Source organism: Cynara cardunculus (genome assembly GCF_001531365.2).
Source record: "Cynara cardunculus var. scolymus isolate 2C chromosome LG 17, CcrdV1, whole genome shotgun sequence".
Classification (NCBI taxonomy): Eukaryota; Viridiplantae; Streptophyta; class Magnoliopsida; order Asterales; family Asteraceae; genus Cynara; species Cynara cardunculus.
Window position 1 is genome coordinate 27,477,243 of NC_037544.1, and position 11,938 is coordinate 27,489,180.

The 11,938-nt window shown below is 37.0% G+C and overlaps 1 protein-coding gene across 1 annotated transcript in view; it reads right to left on the reverse strand.

Moving 5' to 3' along the window:
• Positions 1-3,828: 3,828 nt before the first annotated feature.
• Positions 3,829-11,938, reverse strand: part of LOC112500819 — an 18,001-nt gene continuing 9,891 nt past the window's right edge. The window contains exons 4-8 of the mRNA XM_025104407.1: positions 6,417-6,655; positions 5,433-5,519; positions 5,221-5,320; positions 4,578-4,776; positions 3,829-4,487 (exon numbers count right to left, since the gene is read on the reverse strand). Of these exons, the coding sequence (XP_024960175.1) occupies positions 3,919-4,487; positions 4,578-4,776; positions 5,221-5,320; positions 5,433-5,519; positions 6,417-6,655 (1,194 nt within the window). The 3' untranslated portion in view covers positions 3,829-3,918. The remainder of the gene's footprint in view (positions 4,488-4,577; positions 4,777-5,220; positions 5,321-5,432; positions 5,520-6,416; positions 6,656-11,938) is intronic.

An 11,938-nucleotide genomic window follows, 5' to 3' on the forward strand; every position in this document is an offset into this window, starting at 1 on the left:
AATTACAAGAAAAGAGATTGCTAAAAGAAAATATCTTTTACTTTAAGCTGAAAGAAGCTTGAAGTAAGAATGAGGGAAGAGAGTGATGCGCGCACTCTGCATGGAGAAGAAACACTTCTATTTCTACCCAGTGCATTAAATGTCCATTTAATGCAGTATGGTAGGGTTTAGAGTGCGTGTCAAGCCTTAACAGGAAGGCTTGTCCTTTGTTACAGTGAATAGTACAAAAGCACTATTCTTGAACAGACATCCTTACCTAAAGTTGGTGGACAAAGAGTCGACTAATCGGCTCCGTACCGTACTATCTTTAGTAAGGGTATGGGTTCGTCCTTTTGTGTGTGCAAGGACAAAACAACAACAATCGTGCTAAGCAAACTTTCTTTGATCGCTGAATGTTGGAATGACCTGAAGGTCTCATCATCATTCGCTGAAGCTAGAGCAGTCTTCACACATAGTTAGACAGGCTTGTAATCACTGAATACCGCTTCAGATCACATACGCGCCAGAGTCTAATCTTCAGTTTCAGTCTTCGACGTTTGCTGAAGGATCTTTGGTGTGAGTGTTGTTTTCTTGAAGTATTGTTGTCTCTGAATGATTTACAAAGTGAGTTCTTCAGCGATCACTGAACATACTCAGTGTATTGATCGCTGGAACTGAAAATACAGAAACTAAAATACATCAAAAGGAAAAAGGAATTATCATCAAATCACTGAGAGAGAGGATCAACAATATTAATGAAGAATTCCAGGGTGATCATCAGACTCTGCCTGAACCCTCCACTACAGTTGATCTTGGTACGTCTGATACTCCGAGAATGGCATTTGATCCAATTGAAATATTTACAAAAAACTATGTGCCGTTTGCAATTCACGCCAACGTTCCAGGTTATGATCGTGCAAGGATCAGAGAACCTTATCTGGAGGACATTTACTTTGGTATCTTCCTCCGACACCGCAAAGCTCTCAGTGCTGACAAGATTCTTAGGATTCATAAAGAAACCCGAGACTATCATTTAGAGTACAAGCACGTTCTCAAGGCAAAGCGTCTCCCAATCAGCCAAGTTCGGACCAAATATCGAGTCGTCTCAATCAAGAAAATTGATGCCCAAAAACTCCTTAGAGTTTGGTATCCGGTGTTCACTGTTACACGACAAGATGGGAAGGTCTGGGTATTTAGCAAAGCTGATTTCTCTAACCTTTATTTAGAAGACTTGGAGCACATGTACCATGAACTGCGGAACATGACGGTCAGAAGAGAAGGAGCACTTGTTGATCTTAGTGCTATCAAAAGATTTATGCGAAGTCATGTCAAAATATCAATGGTTCTTGATGTTCAAATGGGTCTTGAAGACAGTCAAAGAATTATTAACTTGAAGAGACCAGATCAAGAGCTAGAAGATATTGAAGGCTATCCTTTGTATATAATTCTTGAAGAATCGAAGTTCGGGGTGGTGTACAGTGCCGAAGGTCGGATAAAAAAGTTCATGAGATTCAGTGAGCTGAACAAATACTATGATGGCACTATACGGATGGTGAGACGGGCGTTTGAGACGAGAAAAGCTGATAATGATAGAGCTACGGAATCTGAGAGGATGAGTCCAAAGGAGAGGTATTTGCTGATCAATGCCTTGAACCTGCTTGATGATAAATTGCAGTATCAAAGTGCACTAAGGAGGCTAGAGACACTGCTTAGACTTAGAAAGACTAGATTTACAATGTCTCGACCTTGAATCCAAAGGGGGAGATTGTTGGATTCAAAGATGTGCTTAAATGTTGTATTCAAGTTCTCCCATTGTAATTGTTTTGTAATTGTTAGCCTTAGTAAATTCCTAGTATAAATAGTCTTTAGTTTACTAATTGTAATTAGTTCAGTTCATAATTTCTGATTAGTGCTGTTAATCATTTGTACTTTTCTATCAAGAAATACAATTTCAATATTGGTGAAAATCTCTCTCTACTCAATTGAAAGGAAGACCTGGTGAGATGAACTTCAAAAAGTCTCATATATGAAGTACATCCGTTGTATTTAATATATTTGTTATATTCACAGGCCAATCTTTATAAGATTGAAAACAATTTCATAAGTCGAAATTGGTTGTTATTTTCTCATTCCTTTAATCTGAAAATAATATACAAATGAATTTGCAAAGATCTACTTACAATTTTATGAATTGACGGCTCTCGCTGAAGATTTCATTCATTCTGATGTATGATGCTAATAATTCTCATTTCATCATAAGGGGGAGTATGAAATAATGAATGAAATGTTCAATTGATATGATATAAAAATCAAGGGGGAGTAACATCAAAGGTCGGCAAAAGACTCAAAGGAGTGTAACTGGAGATTATTACTGAAAATTATTTTTGTGCTACAATGTCTGAGAGTTTTTGAATGTGAAGATCATCCTTACAAAAATTTACTGATAGAGATTTCTCATCGTAGATAATGTTTAATTTTGAGGGAAAATGTTTGTTCGTTATCTGAAGAAATTCATTTTTGAGGAGAATGTTAAAATTTGTTTGTCTGAAGAAATTCTTTGAAGATCATATCTTGAAGATCATTTTTGAAATTTGTTGCTGATTTTGTTCTTCATTGTCAAATGAGAAGATCGTTTCTGTTCTACATTCAAGGGGAAAAATGTTAGAAGATTTTCTCAACATAAGATCGTCTGAAGATTTCAAAGTGAAGTTTATTTTGAAGTTTTTGAAGAAGTCATAAAGAGCTCAAAGTGACAGTTCAAACGAGATTCAAAGTGTGCAATTTCTTTCAAGCCTGAATACAAAGGGGGGGGGGGAATGTTGGGATTGAATTTCAGTGTTAAATTGTATTTGCCTTGAAAGTTTACTATTGTCTATAATTGTATTGATATCGTGTTGACTTTCCTTGTATTGTTGACTTTGACTAGAAGGGTTTTAGTTTGACCCTATGTATACATTTGTCTTTAGTGTAATTGTGAAGAGAGCTTTCATTGTAAACAATACGTACGTAATAGAGCTTTGACTTGTTGACTAATCCTCTCAACTCTCCTTTCAAGTGTTCTTGAAGATTATCTTAATCTGCCATGGATTGTATGAAGATTTATGAAGATTGATCATATTGTGGACTAACAGTTTTGTATGAATTAGATGCTATTATTGATAATTTTGTATCTGAAATACTCGAAGAAGTTGTTTTGTATGAATTATTTATTATTGTATGAAAGTTTTTTTTTTAATGATTAAAAACATTTATTTAAGATTTTTTTGTACATATTATAGAAGGCCCAAAATTTACAAATTGTCCAGGGCCCAAAAAATGTCAGAAACAGACCTACATGACATCTCATGACATATATGAAAAACAAAAAACTAACCAACAGACTTATAACAATTTTTGCAAAAAATATCTATATGAAAATTTCCAAAGTTCATTGCTGTTTTAATGCCTACTGCAAAGTGTATACATGTACAAAATAAAGAAGGGCAAATTTACCTAGCTCATAACTAACCGTGGTTAGGTTTATCTATTGGTATTGTTTTCTGCGTTTGAGGGAATAAGAGAACTCCAAAGTTAAATGCAAATTTCATCCGTCAACGACTACGGTCCCTACAACTACTTATTAATTTTTGTGAAGTATTTTTAGGGTCAATAGTCTTTAATTTGTGTAAATCACAAGGACGAAATTTGCATTTAACTCGAAATGCCAATAAAGCATAACCTTGTTATTGTTGCATAATATACAAATGATAAGCCACTCGTTATAGTTCACATTGATGGTAAAGTTTTCATTTTAGGATCACACTTGCTGTCGTTCCAAGTTCGATATTTATGGTGTACTTGCCTCCAATATTAGAAAACTGCAAAGCAACTCATTTTAAAAACAAATGGGATTCTACACAAGAAAATGTGTATATGATGTCCTCCTTTCTATATGTTTCTTCATTTTCTTGTACAATGAGCAACAATGGAATCAGACACTCCTGTTGCGTCCTGCACATCAATCTCTTTTTCCATGGAAACAGACTGTACATCTATAGAGGCAGATTCCTTTCCTGGGAATTCAAGGTCTGGTTCCAGTGGAATATCAGGAGGTGATCGAGGTGAAGGTAAACCAGTGACATTGCCATTCTGTGCAGGAATGGAATCAGAATGTTCATCAGTGGAAACAGAGTCCTTTGCTGCAACTTGAAGTTGAGGTTCATGGGAAATGTCTGTGGAAATGGTATCAGGAACTTGGGATTGAAGTGAATTGGCATCAGTAATCCTGATTGCCGTCTCATTGTCATTCTGCAAATCAATTGTTTCTACCATGGAACTGGAATCAGCACCAGCATTTCCTTCAGCAGTCTCATTCCCATCCTCCACATTTTTTAGAGCATTGGTATCGGATTGCCTATCATATTTCTTTCCAGATAACCGGATTTCAGGTTCAGAATGGTTTCCATCCTCCATGGCTGTATCTTTCAATTCTGATTTATTGCAATCTTCTACTTCAACACCTTTCTTGCCTACAGCACCCATAAAGAAACTTAAGTTTTTACTAAATTGGAAAGAGTAATATGGAGAAATTTAAAAAAACTGGCTGTCGAATGGTAAACCTTCGACTGAAGTTATATTTTGCTTCATTAGCGGCTTTTGTAACATATCTGTTCCAGGAAACACCAACATATTAACTGAAGACAATTCTTGTTTGCATGAATCTTCAAGTCGGTTGAAGCCAAAAGCATTAGTCCATGTATGCAAATGTTCTTCGATAGCGGGAATAACCAACTTCTCAACTTTGATGGAGGAGAGGGCCTGAAAAGGGAAGCATTACAAAGTAATTCACCCAAACCAAACCCAACCAAATCAAATGACTCCAGTTTATCCCACCCGGATGTGGGGTCTGGGGTGGGTTAGATGTATGCAGACCTGACCACTACCTCAAATAGTAGAGTGGTTGTTTCCATGAAGACCCCCAGCTTGTGAAAAGTGTGTGAGAGGGAGAAAAGCAGGTATGCTTAAATTTAGAGAAGATCGATACAAGCAAAAGCAATGAGACACTTTTCATACGCCAGGGGTCTTCACGAGAAAACTGTTCTACTCTTTGGGGTAAAGGTTAGGTCTGCCTACATCATACCCCAGGATGCCACCTCCAGTTAAGATATACTAGATTCGTTTAGTTTGGTAATGACACGTGACTGAGAAAATTTGTTTTGAAGATGCACAACACAAGCAATGCAATATACATAATCTCCTTACTGATTCAATAGCATGCAATAGGCGACGACACATCCCTTGGCGTCTATACATATCGCGGGTCCCAATAAATGGCATCTCAGCTAGTTGAGTTCCATGGATCCTAGGAATACGATTGAATATAAAGTCAGAAGTTCCAATAACAATAAACAGCATCCACTGCCCAAAAACACACACAGCCAACTTCTAGAACAATAATTGTAAACGTTTCCTACCTGATGGATGCAGCACAAATCATTTCATCACCCCTCTCCAAAATGGCTGTGAAGAAGCCACTGTAGTTTAACCGGCTAAAGTTTGATCTACAGAAAAATACCGAGATTTTGTCATGCAACACAAAAATACAATAGAAGCAGGTATCCGATGCACATCATGGAAAAGACCCCCATTGTATGTATTATGTAGTACGGTTATTTTGTAGGGTAAGTAGAAGAATGTAAATATCGGAGTGTACGGGCAGGTTCAAATGAGAAACATAAATACTTTGAGAACCACGGAACCACCTATTTCACGTAGTATTCATGATAAATGTCGTGACAGATATTCATGATTATTGAGGGATATGCATCATGAATACTACATGAAATAGGGTGGTTCCCCAATTTGCAAAATATTTATGGTTCTCATTTGAACTTGCCCTCAGAGTATATCCTACCCTCCCCAGAGTGAGTTTGGTTTGTTTTTAATTACCCAAAGCTACACCATACCAACAAAATTGACCAAAAAAAAAACATTTGACATACCCATGTTAAGGTGCCTTAATCTTGCACAATTTAACATATTTTCATGTACATAAATTAGAAAATGGAAGTGAAAAGTGAGATGAGAAAATTGGGGTTGGGGGGGGGAGGCAGGTGAACATATCTTGCTGACATACAGATATGTACAAATCTGTCATGTGTATATCAATGATAATAACCTCATTCCATATAACATTGCAACAATTCACCTTACACATTAAAACTAGTCAAATGTGTAAACTCCTTCCAACATGACCAAAATAGGAAGGTGCTCTAAATTAAATCTTAAATTTTCAGCTAGACCAAATACTGAGGACCAAATCAATGTCATGAATACTTCTGTAGTAATAACTATGTGGGCAAATAAGAAAAATTCGTTTAGAACTTTCCCGAAAGAATTGGATTGACATGGTCATCCCAGAAAAGAAACTTTCTACAATTTCAATGTGTACAACTTACCCACAATTATACACAACGTTATGAATTAGACTGATGCCACTTCTCCTGTCAACGATGGGCAGAAAACACTCATCCATGACCAACTGGGCAATAGCTAGCTTAGAATTGCATTCTGCTCTTTGAGAAAAATTTACAGATGACACATCTGGTAATGGATCGGATCGATGGATAAGCGACCAGGAGAATCCTGAATCCAGTTCATGCTTGATCCAAAGAAGCTTCTGCAAGCTGCAGTATAGCTGCAAAAGAAGGATGATCAAGTTGTTCAAGATTAGGACTTTTATTGTAACACTCAGAAAGGAACAAAAATATTACCTCCAAGTAAGAAAAGTTGATTGATGAACACAAGCAAAGTGAGATGATAAAACGACTCAAAAGAACTTTCATCTCAATGCCATAAGATTAGTCATCTCAAACGAAGGATGGAAAGTGGCCCAATTTGCATTTAGGCATATACTTGTACATCACTGTTCTAACTTCTAAATAGTGTTCAAAGTAATTAAGTTACTAAACATCCAGGTGTACAATAATTTGGGAGAACTTTTTTACTTGGGCTATCGACTTCTTAACCAGCCACTTGGTTTGATTATTTGATCAAAAATTAAACCAATTAATTTATGCCTCTCAAAATCCATTCTCGTCACTTCTTAGAAATGCTTAATGCAACCATTAGTTGCTAAAAGAAGCATTAACGAGATGCTTGAAGTGTAAGCCACCAATGGCATAAATCAACTTCGGAGGCTTCATATCCAAGCCCTGCATATCTCAGAGATAAATGTTCCAGCTTCGGAAGCAACACATACTTACGGATGCATATATGTAAACCATGACAACCATGCATGCAAAGTATTTGAGATTCTTGAGGATCTAAAGAGGTGGCCATGCTTGGTTATTTATCTAGGGAATTGTACAAAGCTACATATAGAAGGAGAACACATTGCTGGTTGTACCAAATTATTGATGGGAAACTACAGATCTGATATTTTTCCTCAATACTGACTGTTAAATAAGTCAAGAACTTGTATTCCTTATAATTTGATAATTTACGTACATGATTATCAACAGATTTTTAGAGTTACCAATGAGATGAATGCTGATAGAAATCGTACAGAATATATACATAAGGCTAAGCCTTAATATAAGGAAAATATCCTATAAAATCCCTGATTTTATGGGATTATACACAATCATGATTCTATGGGATTATATACGATCTCCTTTCTCTTAATTAAATACAAAATCATTAACATTTTCCTACATTCCCCCTCAAGCTGGTGAGTGGGAATTCCCCATTCTTAACCTGGATATCATCTTCTTAAACAATGTCTACTTATCCCCTTAGTGAAAATGTCCGCAAGTTGCTCATGAGTTGGCACAAATGGGGTACATATTAGGCCACTGTCTAGCTTCTCCTTGTCAACTTCGATATGTTTGGAGCCATCATGCTAAACAAGATTGTGAGCAATGTTTATTGTTGACTTATTGTCGCAATAGAGTTTCATTGGCCCTTCCCTGTTAATCTTCAAATCCTTTAGGATGATTTCAACCATAATAATTCACATATACTGTGTGCCATTGCTCGGAATTATGCTTCCTGCTAGACCGTGCTATGAAACTCTTTTTCTTGCTTCTCCACGTCACAAGGTTTCGTCCAAGGAAGGTGCAGTACGCTGTTGTTGATCTATTGTCAACCGGTGAAGCAACATAGCTTGCATCAATATAGGCTTCAAAGGTCACACTGTCGTTTCTTTCGAATAAGATTCCTTTCCCTGGTTCCTTTGAGGTACTGTAAAATTCGGTGTGAAGCTCGCAAGTGAGTCTCCTTAGGATTATGCATGAACTGACTAATCACGCTTACAACATACAGTATATCCAGGTATGAGACAAGTATATGAGTCTCCCTACAAGACCATGATACAATTCTTTGTTCACAATGGCATATTCTTCTGCATTTCCCGGTTTATGGTTCGGGTCTACAGGAGTACTTGTTGGTTTACATGCACCTTATCCTGTTTCTATAAGCAAACACGTAACATACTTCCGTCGAGATATAAAAATCCCCTTTCTAGAATGAGCAACTTCAATTCCAAGGACATACTTCAATCTTCCCAACGTCTTGATCTCAAAAATTTTGTCCACACACTGACTCAAGGGTTGTTGCTCCTTCTCATCATTACCGGTCACAATGATATCGGCCACATATACTGGTAGGAACCATCATTCCCCCGGAGTTTGAGTGCTTGATGAACAAATTGTGATCCCCTTGACTTTGATTGGCTACTATACTTTTGGAGAATCTCCCAAACCATGCCCGAGGAGATTGTTTCAAACCATACGATGCCTTCTTAATTTCCACACTGTATTGGACCCATCCTTTTTTCATAACCATTCCCTACTTCCATGTAAATCTCCTCTTCAAGTTCTCCATCCAGGAATGCATTCTTTACATCAAATTTATGTAATTCCCAACCAAGGTTAGCAGCTAGGGACAAAATTACTCTTAACGGTATTCATCTTTGCAACCGACACAAATGCCTCCAAGTAATCAATACCAAAAGTCTATGTATATCCCTTGGCTACCAACCTCGCTTTATACCTCTTGACCCATCAGCCCTATACTTCACGGTATAGACCCATTCCTTTTCCCTTGTGGCAATTTTACCTACCAAGTTTTGCTTTTCTCAAGCGCCTGCATTTCAAGATTCATGGATTGCTTCCATGTTCCATCAAATAATGCCTCGGATAGGGTAGTGAGGATGGTGATGGAGTTACGGTTAAAAAGGAAGACTTTGTAGGTAAGAGAGAATTTTCGAAAGGATAGGTAGTGTGATAAAGGGTATAATGGTCTTTTTGTGCATTCTTTCGTTCCCTTTCTGAAGGCAATCGGGATGTCTTGTCACAATCTAAGATTTAGCTTCCTTATGTAAGAGTGGGGGATCAAAAAATGATGCCTCATTTAAAGGATATGTGTTAGATTCTAGAACTTGCTCAGATTTAGGAATGTTCCTTTTTTGTCTTGAGTACACCAAGTTCTTTCAGAACCATATGCTTTCAGACTCTTGGATTTGTGTGTTAGGAGTAGGTTCAGGGACTGGTGGGAATGTTATTGGTTCTGGAACTTGTGAACCATGAATAGGATCATAATTGTGAGCAGGATCAAAAATATGGGTGACAGGTTATGGAGTAGGGCCATGAGTAGGATTAGGGACGGGTGTGGATTGAGACAAATCAAACAATTCAACAAGAATCTCCAAGCTTCCATACTATTCTCCCCCCGAAGATAAGATCGGGTCAAATACGCATCTTTTTCACTAAATGTCATATCTCTTGACACAAACAACTTCTTGGATGGAGGATGATAGCATTTATACCCATTTTGGGTTGAGGAATATCCCGTAAAGACACACCCAAAGATGTGAGGTACAAAGGTTGTTGGAGATGGACATGTTAGGGTAAAAGGAGGAAATCACCTCGATTGGGTTTTTGAATTCTAGAACTTGTATAGGGAGTCTATTGATCAGGTAAGTGGCTATGAGAATGGCTCCCCCCCCCCAAAAAAAAAAAAAAAACAAATGCCATTGCATGTTTATTTGAAATAATGACGCTCTAATTTGGTCTAATAGATGCCCATTTTTCCTTTCTGCAACCCCGCTTTCTTGAAGTGTTTTAATACATGAAGACTCATGGATTATTCCATCTTTTTGACAGTAGGAATTGGGGATTCGATTGAAACAATCTCGCTATGCTGTTAATATCGCGATATATCGGCGATATATCGGATATCGCTCCTAGGAAAAAAATCGGTCAAAATATCGGGGCCGATATTATCGGCGATATTTAGCGATTTTTAGCGATATTTTGAGGTAAAAACCGGACCGATATACCGATTTTATAAGGTTTAAAATTTTGGGCTTTTGTTATTCCATGGGCCTAATTTTTTGTGCTAAATTAGGTCTGAATCTGAAATCAGTGAAGCTTCCTTACTCCACAACGTCTTCTTCTTTCTTGAGTTAATCACGAGTTCACTACTTCAACTTCAGACTTCTTCTCACAACTTCGACTTCTTCTTCTCACGGCTTCGAGTTCACGTTCACGGTCTCTCTTCATGTTCACGGTCTCTCTTCTCACAACGTCTTCTTCTTTTCTCGGTCTCTCTTCTCGATCTCCTCTGCTTACCAGGTTGCTACAGCCACAACAGCAACTGTAATCGACACTTCTCGATCTCTTCTCGATCTCCTCTGCTTACCAGGTTGCTACAGCCACAGCAGCAACTGTAATCGACACTTCTCGATCTCTTCTCGATCTCCTCTGCTTACAAGGTTGCTACAGAGTACAGCCACAACAATAGAGCCAGCGACAGCAACAGAGCCAGCGACATTAACAGCATAGCTGGCAGCAACTGTAATCCAGCCTCCAAGTCTTACTATCACCCACCCACTCACTTGATTATTCTTATTTGTCTTAGTTAGAAGTTAGAAGTTAGAACTAGGAACTTAATTACTAAAAAAAGCAACGGAAAGTAGAGAAGGGGGTCAATCTTCAAGGGCATCTGTGACCCCGATTACTACTACTACTTCATCAGACGCGGGTACAAAATGCGTCAATGGAGATATGGCTTGGGAATGGGGGGTATGGAAAGATCCAACCAAAAAAAATTATGTATGGTGTACTTTAGATGATGTGATGTTTTAATTTTGAAACTATATTTCTAAACTCTAATTAATGCATATTATATATATAATTCTAAGAAATATTATGTTAACGGCTATTTCCGATATATCACCGATATATCCGATATATCACCGATATAACCGATATATCGAATATCGGTTATAATATCCGTGTTCCGTTAACTCGTACAATTGGGTTAAGTGAATTTTTGGTAGAATTATGCATAATATATTTGTACCTTATGCTTAACCAATTTGTACCCTAGACTAGTTTTGCGTCAAAAATGTGTTTATACCTATATTGACGTAAAGTTGGGAATCTAACTTGAAGGGTTAAAACCATTAAATAGTTAAATTATATATATATATATATATATATATATAAAATTAAATAATATATATATATATATATGTTGGCGGTTACACATATATATATAATTAAATAAAAAAAATTAATTATATATATATACATATGCATATGATATGAGAGGCGGTTATCACCGCCATTCTCTCAGCTCAATCTCTCATCTCTTTTCTCTTTCTTCAAAATCTTCATCTTCTCTCTGAATTTCACATCAAGTTGTTAAGGAAATCAAAGTAACAATTTTATATTCGGAATCCACTCTTCGAACCCTTCTTAAAGGTACAAATTTCATTCAATTTTATTAAGGTGTTTATATTAGGGTTATTTAGACCGGTTTATAAACTGTGTTTATATCTAAGTTTACGGATTGATGTTGTCAAAATCATGATATATTTGATGTTTAGAATGTTAGAACTGGTTATATTGATGTAGAAATGAAAAGGGTATATTATAGTTTCATTATGGTTAGATTGTGGGTATATGTTTAA